The sequence below is a fragment of the Poromitra crassiceps genome (genome assembly GCF_964638095.1).
Source record: "Poromitra crassiceps genome assembly, chromosome: 23".
In the NCBI taxonomy this organism is placed as follows: domain Eukaryota; kingdom Metazoa; phylum Chordata; class Actinopteri; order Beryciformes; family Melamphaidae; genus Poromitra; species Poromitra crassiceps.
Genome location: NC_139639.1, coordinates 16,585,300 through 16,607,799, shown reverse-complemented (window position 1 = coordinate 16,607,799; position 22,500 = coordinate 16,585,300). Strand labels below are relative to the sequence as shown.

Sequence of the window (22,500 nt, the reverse complement as noted above, 5' to 3'; positions counted from 1 at the left end):
AACTGTATTGACATCAGACATGTAAATATTATTCGTTATGACACAAATGAAAAAAAAAAAAATATATATATATATATATACAGTATATACATGAAGTGCTTTTTTTTTACATTCAACAATACAGTTTACTCAGTGTGAGTGAGTGTGATCATAGAATAGAATGCAGAGATCAGTGTAGTCTCTCTCACACACACACACACACACACACACACACACACACACACACACACACTCCTTACCGCGAGATCATCCGGGTCCTGTCGCATTGGAATCCAGTCTTCCTCGCCCTCGACAGGAAAGTGGCCGTGCTGCTTCGCTCTGTGTGAAAGCCATTTCTGTGGCGAGGCTGCTGTTCTCCTCCAACTCACACAGTTGTGACTCCGTCTCGTCTCTTTCGGGCTGGGACACAGGAACGGGGTCGAGGGACCAGGATCGATCATGTTGGTCACGGGTTTGACTACCGCGAACGATCGATGTCCGCTGCCCTGCAACAAGCCGATCAGCTCGTGCAGCGCGCCGAGGGGCGTTTCAATGGCGTTTCTCCTCTCTGCACAACTTCACAAGGAAGCGCGTTTCTCTGTTTTCTGTTTTTCCTCCTGCTCATTTCAAAACAACAGCTGCGGTATGTGTTTGATCGCGTGTTGTCGGCTTGTCTTTGTGGCTAGGGACCTGATAACATGTCACAGGCTGGGGAAGTCTTTGAACTACGCGCTGCACTAATAAAAACAAAAACACGTCAAACACGTCATTGGCGGGGAGGGCTATTTCTGATAACACGTCAAAGACGTCTTTGGCGGTGAATGAGTTAAGGAGTCTCGTGGCCTGTGAGAAGAAACTGTCCCTCAAGCGATTTGTGCGTGCTCTTGGGACCCTGTATCTCCTCCCTGAGGGTAGCAGGGAGAACAGACTGTTGTGGGGGTGGTTTGTGTCTTTGATGATCTTCATGGACCTCCTGAGGCACCGCTGGTTGTACAGATCTTGCAGTTCTGGCAGCTCACATCCTGTTACGTGCTGGGCCGCGCGCCTCACCCTTCTTAGCGCCCTGCGGTCCATGGTGGTTCAGTTCCCGTACCAGGTGGTGAAGCAGCCAGTCAGCAGGCTTTCAATGGTGCCTCTGTAGAAGTCCCTGAGGATTTTTGGCCTTAGCCCGAATTTCTTCAGGCGCCTGAGTCCGTGTAGTCGCTGTTGGGCCTTTTTGACAACAGTGGCGGTGTGGTTGGCCCATGTCAGGTCCTGGTGGATGTTGACTCCCAGGTACTTGAAGCTGTCCACCCTTTCCACCACTGTGCCGTTGATGGTGATTGTGTCTCTTTATCTTCATGAATCAACATCTCTGTGAATGTAGGCTGAATAATACGTACGTCACCAGCCCTTGTCACTTGAGTCGTGTGTGTGTGTGTGTGTGTGTGTGTGTGTGTGTGTGTGTGTGCGTGTGTGTGTGTGTGTATGTGTGCGTGTGTGTGTATACGTGCTCATCCTCATGTCAAGCTGTCCTCCAGCCCACAGACTGAGGAATGTTCCCCCACAAACACACACAGAGATGTGAAGAAAACACTCACTTAGTCCATAAGCCCCCGTACACATGAGCGTTGCTACATGTGTACGGGAGCCAGTTACAAAGAAATGTAACTGGCTCGTTAAAACACGCATTCCAGGAATATTATTTACATTTATGACGATAATGGCGCGCGCCTCCGACCCTGACAGCCTCCCTGGCTGTCAGGGGTCGTCTCTCGGAGATTTCAGGCGGGCGGGCAGCACCCATGCATCGGATGGTCCGCTCACACTTAACATACTTAACATATCATCAGCCTGTTTTGCTGCATGCTCTGTGTGTTTTACTCATTTTAGGTTTTACTAACCTTTTGTACTATAAATTTTTTGGTACTATTAATTGTGTGTGTTTTAATCATTTTTGGTTTTACTAACCTTCTGTACTATTAATCTTTTTTGTACTATTAATTTTTTTTCGCTTTCATGATTACATCAACCTGCCATGTGACTACAGGTGGAAACTAGCCCTTGGGCTATAACCTGGCATATTTACTGTACGGCTGTACTGTTCATTAATGTGTAAAGTCCCATTCTTTAAATAAATGAATCTGAATCTGAAGCCGGTGGCTGCCTGGTACTCCGCGGATCCCACTCGTGTAGCACGGCAACACGCTGAATCCCACCCGATTTGGGGGTGGAACACGCCAGGATTGGCCGATGCCAAAGCCAGTCAACAGAATTGTCAAATCAAATCATCGACACCGTATATGGTCCGCCTCTCAATTTGTTTTCAGTCTGAAACGGACTCAGATGCGTGACGAACGGGTTCACCTCGACTTTAACATCTGTCAACATTAGACAGGTGATGACATAATGCCATCATCTGTCTGTTAACGCATCAATGCGTTAACATCTGTCAACATTAGACATAATGTCAAGTGTACCATGTACCATAACGAATAAGTGCTGTGTGTGTGTGTGTGTGTGTGTGTGTGTGTGCGTGGGTGTGTGCGTGCGTGCGTGTGTTATGGCTGTCATACTGCACCTTGCTCATCCAGGACTTGCGCTTGCACATGGCTTTCCTCCTCTTCACGGCCTCCCAAAGTCGTCTCTGTCCTTTATCAACAAAAGAAGAAGAAGAAGAAACTACAAATTCAATGGTTTGAATCGACACAGAATCCACATCACCCCTCTACTGGCTTGGGTTTGTTTGTTAGCAACAGATAGCATCAGTTAACCTTTCACTTACAGAAAGGTATACCGTAAGTTCCTGTGATTGAAACAACTTTAAATGCACTTATAGTGTCCTACTGTATGTGGCAAGCGCCACCCATCAGAAGCTCAGAGCAGGATAAAACAAACTCAGAACTGCTCGCAATACTGTTCAAGTTAAAATACCAGGGTTTAACGTGAAAGTGGGTACAGATGGGAGGAGGAGGAGAAACGAAGGGAGGAAAAACAGATGCGAGAAGAAATATGACAAACTATAAAAAACAACACGAACACAAAAGTACATAAGAAAAGAGAGAGACAGAGAGAGAGAGAGCGACAGAGAGAGAGAAAGCAGAGGACTGAGCTGAGTGAGGGAGAGAGAGAGACTTCACTTCATGTCAGCTCTCAGCCTGTCAATCAGCTGTCAATGCGGTTTGTTGCCACACAATAAACCAGCGGTTTGTTCCAAGCCTGTGTGATCCTTGACTCACTCTCACACGGCAGCCGATCAGCGTTGAACAGTGAGCGGTAAACGTTGCGCAATTACTAAGCCTCTCCTTCCGGTATGAAAGTGGCGAAAGCAGAGAGGTGGATAATTGTGTTGCGCCTTTCGTTCCGCCAGTGGAGGTACTGTAGTCATACACCCCATAATAATCTCTCTCGCAATAGGTGCGCACCAGAGAAATCCATCCGCAGCCTGCTTCATGCACAGCTGCAAAATGATCTTCAACTCCCCAGGATATATTCATGCATCCGCAGTACGTCCTCTCATAATAATGCAGGTGGAATATGAAGATGTTTCGGTAGCCTACCTTGTCTTAGAGAGAGAACACTTTAAATTAACGAGCAGCTGTTGAGAGCTGCCATGTGCGTAGGCTACATGGCGATGTTTTGGTAGTTTTCGTTCCTCATACAGTAGCCTACACTATAACCTGCACATGAAAATATTTGTATATAATATAATATTATTATAATATAATAGTAATAATAACAATATAATTATATTATAATATAATATATAAATATATTTTCACCGGACTTGGTGACCAGCATCATTTCAATTTGTCGGACTTTGATTCATTATAATAACGAAACTCAGCGCCCATGGTTCACCCTCATTTCAATCCGGGAGGGGTGGATGCCAACTGAAAACGCACTCCGGGGCGGAAATATGGCGCGGCTGCTTGGTCCTGTGTGAAAGCAATTTCTGTGGCAAGGCCTGCGCGATCTCTGTGTGAAAGGAAACAGGAAGCACAAGTGGGTCTAATTCGTCTTAAGCAGGAGGTTCCTTTAGCGTAGGCCCTGAGGGCCCCGTTAACTGGATTTAGAACATTACTGACGCCTTCCCCTTCTCTCTCTCTCTCACACACACACGCACACACACACACACACACACACACACACACGCACACGCACACGCACACACACTTGCCGGTTCAGTGGCCTTTCCATTGTGTGTAATTAGCGGTTGTGACTCTGTGAGATTGTATTGGTATTGTATGCTGTTATATTAGCGAGGGAGGATTTGATCCAGCTATTGTGCGGGCAGTGAAACATGGCATTACAGCAGACATAAGTCATACTTCAGGCTATATATACTGTAGATCCCCGCCCATATATGGGCATATAGCAGCAGAGGGAACATGTAAGGAAAACACCAGGCTAAACTACTCTGTATTTACCCAGATTGTCTTGCTAATTTTTATGCTTTAAAATATGATTGTGTATACACTATACTATACTCTACTATACTGTACTGTACTGTAAACTGTACAGTGTGTTAGGGCTGTTCGATTTTGCCTAAAAATAAAATTGACGATTTTTTCTCTCAAAACTCGATTTTAGATTTAGATTTAGATTTTTTTATACTATTATACTTCTCTAAACATTTTTTGCCTTGCAGAGCTATTTTTTTTCCAATTGTTTTCATAAGTGACAATTTCCGCTTTTACTCTGAAGGCAGAACAACCCAACTTCCTGTTTTAGCCTAACTTGCTATGCCTAACTTCCTGGCTGTTGCTTGCTAACCTGCAGTCACTAGAATAACACAACGTCACAACAGGTATGCGGGGAACTGCGATAGCAGCAGTTAGAAGGAAATTCAGACAGAAACGGTCAGTACTGGTAACGTTACAGCCAAGAAGCAGAAGCTACTCGGTGGCCTCATGTGTTGTTTTGTTCTTATGTGAACTATAAAGGCAGCATTTCAGCGTCCCGTGATAACGTCTGTGTTCGTGTGCGCGTGCGTGTGTGTGTGTTGTGGTAATCGTTATCTTGCACAGCCCGCAGTGCAACACGCTGCTCAGTGCTCACACTGTGCTTTTTGGAGGCGTTGAAATATAAACAAGTTCATTGCTGGTGTCTTTAGTAGCCAGCAGTAGTCACAGCCTCCAGAGAGACTTTACAGCGGGGAGAATGGACGAGTAAGCAGCACACGTACATGAGAGATAGCCGCCCCGCCGTAACGGGGTAGTGTTCAGCAGGCTGACAGCTTGTGGGAAAAAGCTGTTAAGCATCCTGGAAGTTGTTGAGTGGATGGACCTGTATCTCCTACCTGAGGGCAGGAGGATGAACAGATGATGAGCCTGGTGAGATGAGTCCTTGATGATGCTGTGGGCGCGGCGCGGGCAGCGGGAGGAGCAGAGGGAGTGGATGTCCGGGAGCGAAGTCCCAATGATTTTGACAGCCGTTTTGATGACACGCTGCAGAGCGTGCTGGTCTGCTTTGGTGCAGCTGGAGAACCACACTGACAGACAGTATGTCAGCACGCTCTCGACGGCACATCGATAGAAGTTCACTAGGAGCCTCTGTGGGAGGTTTTCACGCTTAAGTTTCCTTAAGTAGGAGAGGCGTTGCTGTGCTTTGCCAATCATGGCGGCTGTGTTGCCGCTCCAAGACAGCTCCTTTGTGATGGTCAGACCAAGGAATTTGAAAGACGTGACGATCTCCACTGCCTCCCCGTTGATGAAGAGGGGGGGAGTGGTTGTGGTGGCCTGACTTGCGAACGTCTATAATCACTTCCTTGGTCTTTTTGATGTTGAGCTCCAGGTTGAGACCGCGGCACCATTCCTCCAGCCTCTGAACCTCATTTCAGTAGGCAGACTCGTCGTTGTTAGAAATGAGGCCCAGCACTGTAGTGTCATCTGCGAATTTGATGATGAGGTTGGAAGGGTGGAAGGGGGAGCAGTTGTGTGTGTATGCGTTGTAGAAAAAGGGGCTGAGCACGCAGCCCTGGGGAGCGCCGGTGTTTAGGAACAGGATGGAAGATGCATGCTCGCCGAGTTTGACAGACTGTGAGCGGTTGGATAAAAAGTCAAGAACCCGGTTGCAGAGTGAGGTGCTGAGTCCCAGGGCCTGGAGTATGGAGATGAGCTTTCTGGGCCGGATTGTGTTGAAAGCCCAGCTGTAGTCGATGAAGAGCAATCTTACATACGAGTTCTTGTGCTCCAGGGGACGGTTGCACCAAGTGGTCTTAACTATGCCTGGTCGTAACTCCTACGTCGGTCTTAGTTAAGACCAGTCTTTAGAGTGGATTTACGCCTGTTGCACCAACACGGCTTACGTCTGGTCTTAACTACGCGGGTCGTAGCAATGCACGTCCATGTGAATTGCCAGGGAATGCACCCTGATTGGATGATGTTGCAAAAATGTGCCTCGCGACCTGCTTGGAGCGTCACTGTGCCACTACGCTCTATCAGCCACTACTGTATGTGCATCACTACACCCTCCCTTATCCCACCCTCCCTCGCTCCCGGGGAAAAATGGCGGTGATTGAGCCAGACAGACAGTCTGAATGAAATTGAATGTAACGTTCCCAATTCCATGTATTCAATTCTAAAAAATTAACGGCAACATTTGGGAAGGCTAAGCCACACAACTAGTTAGTTATAATCTAACATCGTGCTTCAAAGACGGAGAACTGGCTGTGTTACGACGATGACGGTAAGGACTCAAAAAGGTCTCCACGGAGATCTCTGTTACAGGCAGGCTCTACGCCTCCTCCTGACCAGGCGTAAGGCTGGCTTTACACGGTGAAACTTGCACGCAACTTTAGTTGCATGCAACTTAGGTGAAACCAAGTTGCAAATGAATTGCATGGTATAAACCCTTCTGCAACTCACTTGAAACTTCTGTGAAACTCAGCCGCGACAGTTGCACAGCTCTCAACTTTGTGGAACTAGTTTCATGCAACAGCCAATCAAAATGCTGATAACCAGTCCAGCTGATCACTAGGCTCTGGCTGTCTAAATCAGTGCGCAGTCTCAACAAACACACACAAGTAGCCTACATGCCATGGCAGGACGCAGCGAAAATGCGAAAAAAACGATACAACACCTCCGAGTCCGAATTGATATTTTCCAGCGAGAAAACGATATGAAATACAATACAAAGATACAGAATGACAATTCTCACTTGAAAAAAGAAGAAAACGATACAATAGATGAAAAATGACCAATCTAGCTAGCTAGTTTTGCTGGAAGAAACTGCCAAGTTGCACGAGACTTGATTATTTTTGAATTGCTTTGTGTAACTGTGAAGTTGCATGGAATTTGGGTTGCATGCAACTTGCAACCTGCAACTAGTTGCGTGCAAGTTTCACCGTGTAAAGCCAGCCTAAGAGTTACGCCTGGTCGTAGTGAAAAGAAGGCTTAAGCCGTCTTGGTGCAACCGGCGTAGCTGTTAGGTCGTAAAGTTACGACCAACTTAGCTTAAGACCAGTGTAAGACCAGTTGGTGCAACTGGCCCCAGGTGTTCTAGGGCAGTGTGAAGAACGATGGCTATAGCGTCATCAGTCGATCGGTTCTCCCTGTAGGCAAACTGGTGTTGGTCACAGGAGGCTGGCATGATGTCCTTGATGTGTTTTGTGACGAGTCTCTCCAGACATTTGGCAGGCAGGGGAGTGAGGGCCACAGGCAGGCAGGGGAGTGAGGGCCACACGCCTGTAGTCGTTCAGGCATGTGGCAGCTGACCGTTTTGGCACTGGGATTATTGTTGATGATTTTAAGCATGGCGGGACAGATGATGTTTGACAGGGAGAGGTTGAAGATGTCAGTGAATACCTCTGCAAGTGAATACCTCTGCAAGTGAATACCTCTGCAAGTGAATGCCTCTGCAAGTTCATACTGTAGTGATCTAAGTGTATAAAGGTAAAGTAAAATGACACTGCATTATGTCAAATTCAATCTGGGCACCCAAAGATTTAGGGCTAATTTAGGGCCTCCGGAACAGTGTGTGATTTATTCAAGCCTACCGAGGGGCGTGGTAGGCTGGTAAATTGCTGTTGTGCCATCATGCTACTGCTTAACCCATTGATACCTGATGCACCATTTGTGTGTGTATCCCTTTAAGACCGCGAAATGAGTGACATGAGCTATGTGACGTGTGTTTTTACTGGAGGTATTTTTTATTATTATTCATGAAATGTAGGCTGGGCAAGCTGGCTCTTTTTGAAGAACACCCTGCTTTCATCATTACACACATTGACACCTGGGAACCACCCAGTACAAGCAGTATTCTACTGCCGGCGACTGAAGCTTCAACGTCAGCCTTGCTCAAGGGCAGTATCTGTCAGTAGCTGCTTAGGTGGGAAAGAATGCTACGCCCATTGTGCAGTGATGTCATCGACAGGCACTTAATCATTGGGTTGTACCAGAGCAATCTAGTAAGAGAGTGACGTCAACGGAGGACCAAAATGCAGATGCAGGAAGGAGGCACACGCTACGTTTGAATGCACATATAAAGCTGATAATATACAATTGGATTATTTAAATGTGTGACCCTTTCAAAGTACATCACAAACGGTCCATTCTGCTACAACTCGACGGCAGCACTGCTTAATTCAGAACCTTACTTCTCAAAAGTTCATTTTTGCCAAAAGTTCCTTTTTGCAATGTAAAAAACTGGTCCATTGGAGTGAATGGAGATATCGCGACTCTTCAATATACTGTACATGGCTGTGGGTTGACGGATGATGACAGACATCACTGGAATCAACTTAACCCAATTCAACTCTCAAATGACTGTAAATGCAAAACCACCATATGCAAAGTAATTTGCATTGTTTTTCGGTGAAGTGTCCCTTTAAATAATATTATACTGATAGCTTAACACCAGAATATGATTGTTTTCTTGAGGCATTGAGATAGGACACACACACACACACACACACACACACACACACACACACACACACACACACACACACACAGACACACACAGTGGCACAGTGAGGGTGCTCCTTGACAGTCACTCTATCTCACCAGGTCGACCCATGCCGATCTTCTCCAGGTCTTCGTTCTTGACATAGTCAAAGTGCGAGAGCCGCGTGACGTTGAGGTCGTCCCGGATACGCAGGAAGTACTGCTGCAGCTGCACCTCCATCAGCAGCTCCAGCAGCCATTCGGTGCCCTCCTCGCACTGCATGCTGCTGCCCAGTTTCTGCAAGAACACACACACGAAAAAGAGGAAACTGAGTTCAAAGGAGTCGCTCAACAACACCCTCCTCTAAGTGGACCCTACGGCCCCATATCTGCAAAAGACACGCACAGCGAGAAAGGAATTATGGAACATTATTATTTATTTATTTATTTATTTTTCCAGATTTTTCTCCCCAATTGTACTTGGCCAATAGACCAGAACTGCACATCCAAAGCGTCAAGGCCGCGCCCCTTTTTGGGGGATAGAAAGAATGAATAGCGTTGTTGTGATGGTATTTTTGCCGTATTTTTAGCTAGCATAGACAAAATACCAATTCATTAATTTCGGGTTCAAGTGTTTTTTTGGTTTGATAAACATGTCTACTAATTATTTTGCGACCTTGCCCGAACCTGAACGGTCGAGATATATGAATAAATTAAGGTTGACTGGACTGTCGTCATGTCCGTTCAGCCTGAGTCAAAGAGGATTTCCCCATTCCCCCAAAAAGGGGCGCGGTGCAGTGCGATGACGCGTTGCAGTTCTGGTCTATTCCCCCTACTGTCCCTGCTCCGCCCCCTCTGCTGATCTGGGGAGAACCATAGAGACGAGCACATGCTTCCTCCGATACAGATGCAGTCGCCAGCCCATTCTTTCCACCTGACTGGGGAGGAGTTTCACCAGCAGGATGTAGTGCGTGGAAGGATCACGCTATTCCCTCCAGTTCACCTCCCCCCCGGACAGGCGCCCCGACCGACCAGAGGAGGCGGTAGTGCAGCCAGTGGGGTATGTGTCCTGGAGCAGGACACATACCCCACCGGCTTTCCACCCGCAGACACAGCCAATTGTCTGTAGGAACATCTGACCAAGCCAGAAGTGCCACTGTCAGGAATTGAACCGGGGTCTCCACGGTGGAGGAGGGAGGGGGCTTTTCACCTCTACACTACCCAGACGCCCCGGAACTTAAAAGCTTGACAGAGCTAACAAGTCATGCATGTGTCTTCCTGCCTGCTGTGAAACACTTTGGAAAATCAGCCATTCTGCGCTGCTGCTGCCCAGTTTGTGTAAAAACACGTTGACAAATAGGAACTGAGCTTAGAGCAGCAGGATGGAGCTGCTCTGAGCCCTTTCCTGATGGCATCATACTCCACACTGACATCCCCACTCACGTACTCAGACGTTTACATCAGCATCCTCATCCTGTACCCAGGGCCAATCATAAACACCACACACACAACACACACAAACACACACACACACACACACACACACACACACACACACACACACACAGTGCATACACACACTGTAGTGTGCATACACACACTGTAGTGTGCATACACACATGTGCATGCACACACACACACACACACACACACACACACACACACACACTGTGCATACACACACTGTGTGCACACACACACACACACACACACACACACACACACACACACACACACACACACACACACACACACACACACACACACACACACACAGTAAACTGGGTTGCCCAAATTGGCATCCCAACATAAGGCAGGAACATGTAGGGCAAGGGGCCAAATATAACATGGCTGCTTGACCACGGGCCAAGAAATGAGTGTACCTTGATTTGACTTTAAATGTAGCAAGCAGGCATTCATTTCATTGGTCTCTTCTGTCATCAGCCGTCAGCAAGTGATCTCAAATGCAATCCTTCAATGTAACCAAATGACAAAAATAGATGTAGAAAAATCACTCATCATCAGTGTGTGTGTGTGTGTGTGTGTGTGTGTGTGTGTGTGGAAATAGCAGGTGCTACTTTGGGCTGCAGACAGTGGGCAGACAGAATGTACACAGACAGACAGACAGACAGACAGACAGACAGACAGACAGCCCGGCAGTAGACAGAGAGATGCAGGAGGTGAACGAGGCACATCTGGTGCACACACACAGGTCTCAGTGAAGACGCATGGGAGGCTGACCACAGACAGTGTACACTAGATCCCTCCTCCGTACAGTACAGTACGCCACCATCAATCTCCCCCGTCAGAATACCCACACCACCCGGCCGGGTTTAAAACAGCCTCAGTCACTGTCTACTTACTGCATCCCACTGAAACTAACAGCCACTCGCTGTAGCAATGATTGAGCGAGAGCCTCTGAGTCTGCCTGTAATGTTGCTTTTACAACAATGCTCGGTTTGATCATCATCACCCATCAATAACCTCATTTAATGCACTAATAATAACTGATCAATGGGTAATGCATAATGGGTAATGCGTAATAAATACGCTAGTATCAGAGCAACGTTATTCCAAGTTGTGGTTAGTTACCACATCCAGCAACATAATCCACACAAAAATCACAAACCTTGCTAATCTGCAGAGATTGACGGGGAGAAGCCCTTTGGGTCATGCTCTAAGGCGGAGGGGTCATGCTCCATTCAGTAGTAATTGGGCTCTTGTGAAAAAGGAATTTCCTGTACTGGCTGAGGCGGGGTGACAAGGTCCCGGGGCAAAGGTCGTGGGGGTCACATGCTTCCTTCCTCCCTGTCATTTAAACGTCTTAATGGGTTTGGTTAGAGGCCACTTCCTATGGCTTAATAATAGCTGTGACCTGAAGAGGAAAGGAACTTCTCTCGCACTCTCTCACACACACATCATGTCCAACCTAATCTATCTAGATCTCATTCGTATGTGATCATCATCACCCTCAAAAACACATAGAAAATAGGCATCTAGAGTGCAGTGACTCTTCAGTGTCTCTTCAGCGGAAAGGCTAAAATAAGAGCACCGTCCTGCATTTTCCATGAAATTCAGATGCGAGGCCTCCCCGGGACCGATCCGATGAGAGCGCTCAATCCCCAATGGTTCTGCCAGATGTCTGTATCCTGATACAAATTCATCGCAACGCGCATAAAAGTGGGTCAGACGATATCTCTGTTGCCATGTCCGAGTGCACGGCTTGGGCTTCCCAAGTCCGCTGGAGGCTGGCGAATATGGGCTTTGTCCAGTTTAAACAGGTGAATATGGGCTTTGTCCAGTTTAAACAGGTGAATCACAGGTGAGAAATTAACATCCTGTAATGTTAATAATAGCTTGGATAGAAATACTCTGGTTTGTTTCAAACAGAAATAATAGCTACTGCAAGTAGGGCAATGACCTAAATAAATAGCTGGGTCCACTGTAGAGAGATGTAAGTTACACTGCAGACCCGCCGTGGCATTAAGATCAAGTCCAGCTGCAGGCTGCATATTGTGCAGTTTGCTGCATCATGCCTCACCCCTTCATAAGAAATATGATATAAGAGCATTCTGACCCGTCTGCTAGCATGCTAATGTCATGCGCTACAAGCTGCTGCACTTGAGTTGCATCCTTTAGACCAGACATTGCCAACCTGTGGGCCGCAAAGGTATTGCAAGTGGGCCGCCAAATCATTTGCAACATCTATTATGATACTTCTCTGACCTTCTGTTTGTGTGTTTGCTGCCATTTATGACAGAAAGAGGTTCATATTGGGATATACAGCACAACATATGGACTGCAGCAGCATGCAGGTTCTGTCTACAACACCCCCATCATACATACTGTGTGAAGCCTGAAGTCTAATACTCCCTGGCCGTCAACATGTTGGTGTTATTTCTCTGGACGGTGCCAAAGACGTAAGTCAGCTTCCTGTTGGGGCTGTTTCCATGACTACTGTCATCTCTGAAGCATGAGGGGTCAACATCAAGGTTCACACTGTGCTTCAGTCCTCATACAGTACTACTGACTGTACATACATGCAGCTTTCTCATATTCCTCTACTAGTCTAGTCTAACTTCACTCATCTACAGATATGTGCATCGCTCCTATACTTTCTGTCCCATTCAAAGGAAAGGTGTGGCATAGTTCTAAGACAGCATATAGAAGACATAGGTTGATGCATCAGCCAAGTGAATAGACTGGAAGAGATGATTGTAAAGTGTTAGCAAAAAGAAATATTAGCGCTGTGTTGACCAAGTTGGAGTGTGTGGACCTTGTGGAGGTGTGGGAGGTCCAGAAGAGGAAAGCTATGTTCTGTTGTGAGGTGTGACTTGTGGCAGAACCGTGAGGAATCCCAGGCAGGAGCACAAGTGCAGCATCAGGGCGAGCTGGGCCCAAATACCAGGAAGTCACGTTTCTAAACCACACCCCTTTTTTATTTGAATCCTTCAGTAACAATATATTAGTGTTTCCTGAACAAGCAGCACCCAAAAAGGCTCCCATGCTTGATTCTAATAATTATATATATATATATATATATATATATATATATATATATATATATATATATATATATATATATATATATATATATATATACAGTATATATATACAGTATATATATATATATATATATATATATATATATATATATATATATAATCATATTTTTAAGGATAACCCAAAGCGTCTTTTACATCACAGACCTCTTTATAGACTCTGCATTTTTTTTTTTTTTTTATGTTTCTCTTTGATTACATTTTAAAAAAAAAAACTAATTCTAAGCATTAGGACAATTCCTTTGTGTTTCAGAGGGAAGCCTGTTTTTTATCCTGGTAGTAATGATAATTGTCTTGCTGTCGTGGAGCATCACTGCTGAATGAATACAGGAGAAACACTGACCGAATTTGGGCTTTTTCCGAATTTAGTATTTTCCTATTAAGACATGTGGGATATGCCGATATTATTCGGCTTTTAGGAGCATTCTTTGGACATGTATACAGCACATTCGAAATATGCATCTCAATCAGGGTTTTAACTTTTTACGACAGTTTGCGACACACTGGCACCTTTTGCGGTCAGCTGATGTGTGCTTTTTAAATAAACCAACTAGCCCGAGACGCATGCGGAAAAAGACCCCACTTTTCTGATGGGAAGGACAAACACGCCTAACCTAGCCTACTTTTAACCTTTATGAAAGACGTGGATATCAACAGGTTTTTGGATATGCGCAAATATCGCAACGCCAAACTTTGAAGCAGCAGCCAGCTCCTGAAATGGACCAGATGATGCTGGTGAGTCAGTGAATGAATGAATGAAGCCAAAAGAAGACTAACTTCACTCTTCCTCCTAGATGCGAGGCAGCTGGATTCCTGAGCTGATGATCACGCGTCAGGTGAAGCTGCTCTGTTGTCTGTGGTTGATTCTCAACAGAAGAACTCAGCTGTTTCTATCTGCATCTCTCTCTCTCTCCCTCCCTGATGTGTGCAGGGTCTTATACTGTACACCTACTGTGTTTCTGGAGAGTGAGGTAAACAAAACGAGAGGAGAGTGAGAGGTGAGAATGAGAAAGAGAAAGAGAAAGAGGGGGAAATGAGCCATGAAGGACTTTAGATGGAGAGAAGCAGCATGATGTCCGTGGTGAGAAATGCCTCTGGCCTGAACTCATTCCTCATGGTGATGGAGAAAGACACGCACACGCACGTACACACACACACACAGCACGCACGTACACACGCACATACACACGCAGGCACACAGCACGCACATACACACACACACACAGCACGCACGTACGTACACACGCACATACACACACACGCAGGCACACAGCACGCACATACTGTACACACAGCACGCACGTACACACGCACATACACACACACACGCAGGCACACAGCATGCGCACGTGTACGCACACGCACACACACACACCTCCTGGCTGGGGCCATGTCCTGTATCAGATCTGTTCTGCTCCAACATCCTGCTGCAATAACAACAACGCTCCCTGAGGACATACTCCAGTCCAGCTGGAGAGTCCCCATACACACACACACACACACACACACACACACATGCACGCGCACGCACGCACGCACGCATGCACGCACGCACGCACGTACACACACACACACACACACACACACACACACAATGCTCTTTTTTTCCTTTTTTTTTTTACAAAACCCTAAATAGTTTTGCCTATATAAGGAAAACCGTATCACAGTTGAGGGGCACAGTTGAGAAAAACTGCATTCAAACCTACGACTAAACTTCATGATTTGAATGACAGTTCCTAAAAGAACAAGAAGTAGGAGAGCAGAGAGCAGACAGACATCAGACCTGAGTAGAAGAGCAGAGAGCAGACAGACATCAGAGCACTTACTCGATACACATGAAAATGTGCCAGGAAGGGAAATGACTTTTTCAGCTTGTCAAAGCGTCGCATCCTGAATTCCTTCAGTCTGAGTCTAGGTGCAGAAACGTGTGTGTGTGTGTGTGTGTGTGGGCTTAAATGGCCAGTGGCTGCTCCTCTTCTAAACCACTATCAGAGTCACGGTATTCCCAGTTTGATGCTCCGAGCCTCGGGGGGAACGCCGAGAGGAGATCCAGACCCAGAACCTGAGAGAGAGAAGAAAAACTTCCTACGGTCCCGTACGCAAACCTACTACAGCATTCCATGGCGGGGCAATCTCCTCCTGTGAGCCCCTGCTTTAGCCTCCACTGCCTCCAGGAGGAGAAGAGGCCTTCATACAGCAGTCAGATGTTCCTCAGGAGAAGGCAGAGTATGTGAGACAGTCAGATGTTGATGATGTTCCTCAGTTCTTCACTGCTTGCAGCCATGTGTCCTCCGTGCAGAGCAATGCAGCCATCCAACGAAGTTGCAGAACTTCACAAACAAGTCTCCTCCCCCGCTCGGTCTCTCTCTCTCTCTCCCCCTCCCTCTCTGTCTGTCTCTCTCTCTCTCTCTCTCTCTCTCTCCCTCTCTCTCTCTCTCTCTCTCTCTCTCTGTCCCTCCCTCTCTGTCTCTCTCTCTCTCTCTCTCTCTCTGCTTAGCATGTCCAGGCAGCTACTGTCTGCTCGCTCTTCCATCCCCACATCGAGCGTGGGGCTAAAAATAGGAGCGACTTGGTTTTTGCCCCGATTCACTCGCCCGGCAGACAGCCCCCGAGCAGACAGACAGAGAGAGAGAGAGAGAGAGAGAGAGAGAGGAGAGACAGACAGAGAGAGAGAGAGACAGAGAGAGAGAGAGAGACAGAGAGAGAGAGACAGAGAGAGAGAGAGAGAGAGAGAGGAGAGAGAGAGACAGAGAGAGAGAGAGATGACTCAGTATTTGTGCAGTGTGTGTGTGTCTAGGTTGGTATTTTAAGGAGCAAATTAATTTTGTGTAGCACTGTGTGTGTGTGTGTGTGTGTGTGTGTGTGTGTGTGTCTGTAGCACTGTGTGTGTGTGTGTGTGTGTGTGTGTGTGTGTGTGTGTGTGTAGCACTGTGTGTGTGTGTGTGTGGGGGTGTGTGGCACACTGTGTGTGTGTGTGTGTGTGTGTGTGTGTGTGTGTGTGTGTGTGTGTGTGTGTGTGCGTGCGTGCGTGCGTGCGTGTGTGTCATACAGTACGTGGACATGCCGTTCCCTGTGTAGTGAGCAGAGTTGACTGAGTGGTCAGTGGTCACTCACTCTCCTCCCTCCCCTCTCCTCCCTTCTTCCCCCAGTGTCTCTAGTCTCCCACTCATCTCGTTTCCTACATCCTAGTTTCTCTCCTCTCTCCCACTCATCTCATTTCCTACGTCCTAGTTTCTCTCCTCTCTCCCACTCATCTCGTTTCCTACATCCTAGTTTCTCTCCTCTCTCCCACTCATCTCGTTTCCTACATCCTAGTTTCTCTCCTCTCTCCCACTCATCTCATTTCCTACGTCCTAGTTTCTCTCCTCTCTCCCACTCATCTCATTTCCTATGTCCTAGTTTCTCTCCTTTACTTCTTCCCCTGTCATTCTCTCCTCTCTCCCACTCATCTCGTTTCCTACATCCTAGTTTATCTCCTTTACTTCTTCCCCTGTCATTCTCTCCTCTCTCCCACTCATCTCGTTTCCTATGTCCTAGTTTCTCTCCTTTACTTCTTCCCCCTGTGGTTCTGTGCTCGGCCCCTCCCTGCCTCCCTGGCCAGACGGTCAGCACAGTGTGGATCAGAGCAGGGCAGTGCGTGGTGCGGAGGACAGAGGCTTCATGGTATTCCACTGGAGAAGCATTTGATCCGGGGCCAAGAGGTCGCTTTCGACCGCGTGACGAGAGCTTGTTTCCTGTGAAGCAGCCACCCCCCCCCCCTCCCTCCCCTGCAGTGCACCACCCCTCCACACGTCTGTATAGAGCTGCAATGGTTAATTGACTTGACAATGAAAATAATCATTCGTTGGTTGCTGCCCTACTTATGTTGGGATCTTATAAATTCAGTACAGTGGTACGGTTTCACTTTTTGAGCCTTTTTGATATCTCCAGTCATCTGCCCCAATGACCTGCTACAAACAACAGCCATGTTTTGATAACCTGTGTGTGTGTGTGTGTGTGTGTGTGTGTGTGTGTGTGTGTGTGTGCGCGCACACACACCCACACACACACACACACACACGCGTGCACGCGTGTGTGTCTAAGAGGCCATTTACACCTGGCACTAACATGCATTTTCTGTGATCAGATTGCAATTGGATAGTGCTTGACCACATTAGCCTGATTTCATTTACACCTGGCGCTAAAATGCGTTTTGGGTGATCTTCACCCAAAACTGGTGTCCTCTCAATCTGCATACAGTCGCTGTATGCAGATTGAGAGGACACCAGTTTTGCCACAACACAGTTGTGCCAGATTGACACAACTACAAAGGGCTTCCCGAGGAGCGGACTTTTTCTCTCTCAAAACAATTGAAAACCACCGTCATGTTAACACATTGAATGCCAGCCATGTTTTCATTCCTGTAGGTAAGTTGTGCCAGGGGTGTTTTTGACGATTCTGGCTCATTTTAGAACAGCCTAAGGATTCTTTTCTGTTAAGAATTCATGAACACCAATCATCTAAAAATAACTACTAGAATGTGTGCTTTCTCTGTCTAAAAGAGTTAGTTTGCAGAGTTAGTAGTTATGTAGATATTAGCCGTTGAGTACAGCATGGTTTCAGCGTCTGGAAATTTATTCAGAGATAAATGGCTTTTTGTGAAACAGTCACTTTAACCATTCATTTTTGGCATCAGTAAGACCGTCAGACATTCTAAACAATAGTTTTGAACAGTAATTTCCTCCATAACAACAGGAAACACCCCTCTCATTCAAACTCCTCCCTCCGTGTGTCTTCTCCTCCTTCCTCCTGGCTGTACAGCGGGCGTGTCAGAAGCGCTTTTGCTGCTGCCTGCCTGTGTGCCTGCCTGCCTGCTTGCCTGCGTGCGGACGCTCCTTGTGCGAGTCAAGATGGGCCGGGGAATGCGTGGGCGATGGGCAGATGTTGATTCTGGCCTTTCTGAGGTGTTTCAAAGTGTGTTTCACCTATGATCTATTTTGCAAATCGCTCTCCGCTCTCTGTGTGCTGCTGCCGGTGCGCGGCCGCTCTCAGGCAAGACAAGTCTTGATTGGATTACTGTAAAATCGCCACGGCATTTCCTTGAACGGCTTGGTCCCGCGGCAGTTTTTTCTTTGATTTCGGTCGTCTGGGGGAGCACTGTCAACACTTAGTGGGTCGGTAAAATAGATTATACACATTATCTTGCTCCAATAGTGATCTCGAAGATGTAAAAGTTGTTGATTGATGTCCCCCCGTCAAAAAAAAAAAAATGTTTATGTAAGACGAGTAAACTCGGCTCTGGCACTTAAGCGTTGGATTATGTAAGACGAATTATTTCGGCTATGGCACTTAAGGTGTTAAGCTGAGCAAGGAGATCGATTTTATTTCACCAGAGCCAAAAGGCAGCAACACAAAAGACTGATGGAAATAACATTAACAGAAGAGAAGGTAAGCCCCACTAAACTGGTATCCAGCATTGACAGTCAGTAGATACAGTAAACACAATTCTGCCTGACCTATCAGTCGTCTGCAGTGTTTTCACGTCACGGTATGGTACCGGGTTCACAGCGCTGGAACCTCAACAAAGCAGGGACCAAAACTAGCACGACTCAACGCCGACTCAACCCGGGCTGTCCACGTTTTTGATCGGTGGAATGAGACAAAAAAGCGAGACGAGCTGGGCGGGGCCGCGCTGATACCAGCGGTGGAAATGGGGCCATAACATCTCAAATCATTACTGTGTGATCATCAACTCCACCACTCCTCTCCCGTCTCTGTGACTTGCATTCACTCTGTCTGTCTTCTAACTGGAGAATGGTACGGCATCTCTTACTGAGGCGGAACCCTTCTCTCCCCCCCTTCAATGCTTTCCTTCTATAATCCTTATTCTTTAGCTCGGGCTCTCCCCTCCCCCCCCTCCCTCCCCCCCCCCCCCTCTCTCTCTCTCTAGGGACTGGCCAACCGGCTGCATTTTCTTCTTTATTTGGTGCTGCCTTTTATTTCCTGCATCTAATCCTGCAAAAATGTTATCTCTCCCTCTCTCTCCCTCTCTGCTGACTATAAACAAACCCTTACCAGCTGCTCTGCAGACCCTTAGTGGCAGCCAGCTCTCTCTCTCTCTCTCCCTCTCTCTCTCTCTCTCTCTCTCTCCCTCTTTCCCTCTCTCTCTCTCTCTCTCTCTCTCTCTCTCCCTCTCTCTCTCTCTCTCCCTCTTTCCCTCTCTCTCCCTCTCCCTCTCTCTCTCTCTCTACCTCTCTCTCTCCCTCTCCCTCTATCTCTCTCTCTCTCTCTCAGCATTAGGCTCTCAATTCACGTTGGCTTGTGCCAGTTTCTACTCATTGCCTTGCACTGTTCCTTCTTTGCCATTCAATCAAGCTATTCAACATTCGACCTGGTCCTTCTCCTTTCACGTGGAACGCTTACTGCTCTCTCACTCTCTCTCTCTCTCTGTCTACTTTATCTCTCTCTCTCTCTCTCTCTCTCTCTCTCTCTCTACTTTATGTCTCTGTCTCTCTCTCTCTCTCTCTCACTCTCTCTCTCTCTGTCTACTTTATGTCTCTCTCTCTCTCAGTCCCCCCCCCCACCCCGTGCCAATACACCAGCTTTTAATGAGGAAGTCTTGTGTTTACGAGAGGAAGGAGGGGAGGTGAGCAGAGGATGGAGTCATGGAGGGGAGGGAAGGGGAGGGGGAGAGAGAGAACAACAACAACTACAAACTCAGAGCTGCTGTCATAAAGGTCTGACTTTAATTAAAGACGGACTGGAGGCACGTCTGAGGAGCATGCAGCGCTGCCTGCCATGTGCTGTACCTGTGTGCTGTACCTGTGTGATGTACCTGTGTGTACCTGTGTGCTGTACCTGTGTGCTGTACCTGTGTGTACCTGTGTGATGTACCTGTGTGTACCTGTGTGCTGTACCTGTGTGCTGTACCTGTGTGTACCTGTGTGCTGTACCTGTGTGTACCTGTGTGCTGTACCTGTGTGCTGTACCTGTGTGCTGTACCTGTGTGTACCTGTGTGCTGTACCTGTGTGTACCTGTGTGCTGTACCTGTGTGCTGTACCTGTGTGCTGTACCTGTGTGCTGTACCTGTGTGCTGTACCTGTGTGCTGTACCTGTGTGCTGTAGATAGATAGATAGATAGATATTTTTATTTCTGTGTCATGCACCATATTCAAGGTGCCCAGCCCGTCTGGGCTTACAAGACACAAATCATTCAAGTTCAACAATACAAACAAATCAACAAACAAGCTACAAAATGCTCAAACATAAACAAGACAGAGTTATATATTCAGATGAACAGCTTCTCCATTCTGAGTTTCCAAGCCCTCCCAATAAACCTGGCCAAACTGAAGACTTCATCTCTGAACAACCATTCCAACTTCGCATCATCTCCTGACCAAAATAGTTCCGGTTTCTTATTTTGCATTAACTGAAATAGAGATAATCTTGGTTCCTCATATAGCGTACCTGTGTGCTGTACCTGTGTGCTGTACCTGTGTGCTGTACCTGTGTGTACCTGTGTGCTGTACCTGTGTGCTGTACCTGTGTGCTTGCATTCATGATCAACTAGATTGTTTTGACCATCTATTTACTATTTCTGCCTATCTTTGCAATGTATGCAATTTGTGCGGCATACTTTGTTGCACAGTCTGTTTGCAGACCATACAAGGGTTTGCGTGACATTTGCGAGCAAATTGCCATGTGTCTGCTAGCTTAGTTAATTGGCTGAAGCTTGCCTCAGTATCAAAAAGCCTGACGCTCGACAAAGACCCATTCTTTGACGCTTGCTATCTCCAGACTGCTCAATCTACAGCCAAGACAGCCATGGCTGCACCATGAGCCAGTTCACTGAGATCCTATAGGATGAATCAGCGTGACATCATGGCTGCACCATGAGCCAGTTCACTGAGATCCTATAGGATGAATCAGCGTGACATCATGGCTGCACCATGAGCCAGTTCACTGAGATCCTATAGGATGAATCAGCGTGACATCATGACTGCACCATGAGCCAGTTCACTGAGATCCTATAGGATGAATCAGCGTGACATCATGGCTGCACCATGAGCCAGTTCACTGAGATCCTATAGGATGAATCAGCGTGACATCATGGCTGCACCATGAGCCAGTTCACTGAGATCCTATAGGATGAATCAGCGTGACATCATGGCTGCACCATGAGCCAGTTCACTGAGATCCTATAGGACGAATCAGCGTGACATCATGACTGCACCATGAGCCAGTTCACTGAGATCCTATAGGACGACTCAGCGTGACATCATGACTGCACCATGAGCCAGTTCACTGAGATCCTATAGGACGACTCAGCGTGACATCATGACTGCACCATGAGCCAGTTCACTGAGATCCTATAGGATGAATCAGCGTGACATCATGACTGCACCATGAGCCAGTTCACTGAGATCCTATAGGACGAATCAGCGTGACATCATGACTGCACCATGAGCCAGTTCACTGAGATCCTATAGGACGACTCAGCGTGACATCATGACTGCACCATGAGCCAGTTCACTGAGATCCTATAGGATGAATCAGCGTGACATCATGACTGCACCATGAGCCAGTTCACTGAGATCCTATAGGATGAATCAGCGTGACATCATGACTGCACCATGAGCCAGTTCACTGAGATCCTATAGGACGAATCAGCGTGACATCATGACGACAAAAAAGTACTTCCAGGTGCCGCTTATATTTTGACATTGTGAGTGAGAGCAGAAGTAGCTAAAGGTCTGATGTATTGTGGATCTAGTGTTAAAGTTGTCTGAACTATCGCAGTTTCAAAATGTGTGAATTTAGTCAAAACTAAAGTACAACCTGCTAGAGTGAGTCCCATTTTAAAGGTTGCAAAAGGTATAAAACATAAACTGCGATTTCTCAAACAGTACAAAAGATCAATCAAAGCAGAATTAAGGGGATAAAGTCCTAACAGCGGTGACTCGTTTAAAGCTTAAACGGAGTGTCTAGCTTAAAGTATGAAGGAGCAGTTGGAGTTTCAAAGAGGGCATGGTCTCACCAGGAACTGCTGTTTTAGTTCAAACCAACAGCAGTTGCACCCGGAAGTACTGTATAGCCAATCCTTTCACCACAC

The 22,500-nt window shown here is 46.9% G+C and overlaps 1 protein-coding gene across 1 annotated transcript in view; it reads right to left on the bottom strand.

Annotated features, from left to right (window-relative positions):
- The window catches only part of tnk2b (tyrosine kinase, non-receptor, 2b), a gene marked incomplete at its 5' end in the record, with an annotated part of 53,103 nt that overhangs the window by 23,365 nt on the left and 7,238 nt on the right, over positions 1–22,500 (bottom strand). The window contains 2 exons of the mRNA XM_083659278.1: positions 2,540–2,610; positions 8,967–9,144. Coding sequence (XP_083515404.1) covers positions 2,540–2,610; positions 8,967–9,144 — 249 coding nt within the window. The remainder of the gene's footprint in view (positions 1–2,539; positions 2,611–8,966; positions 9,145–22,500) is intronic.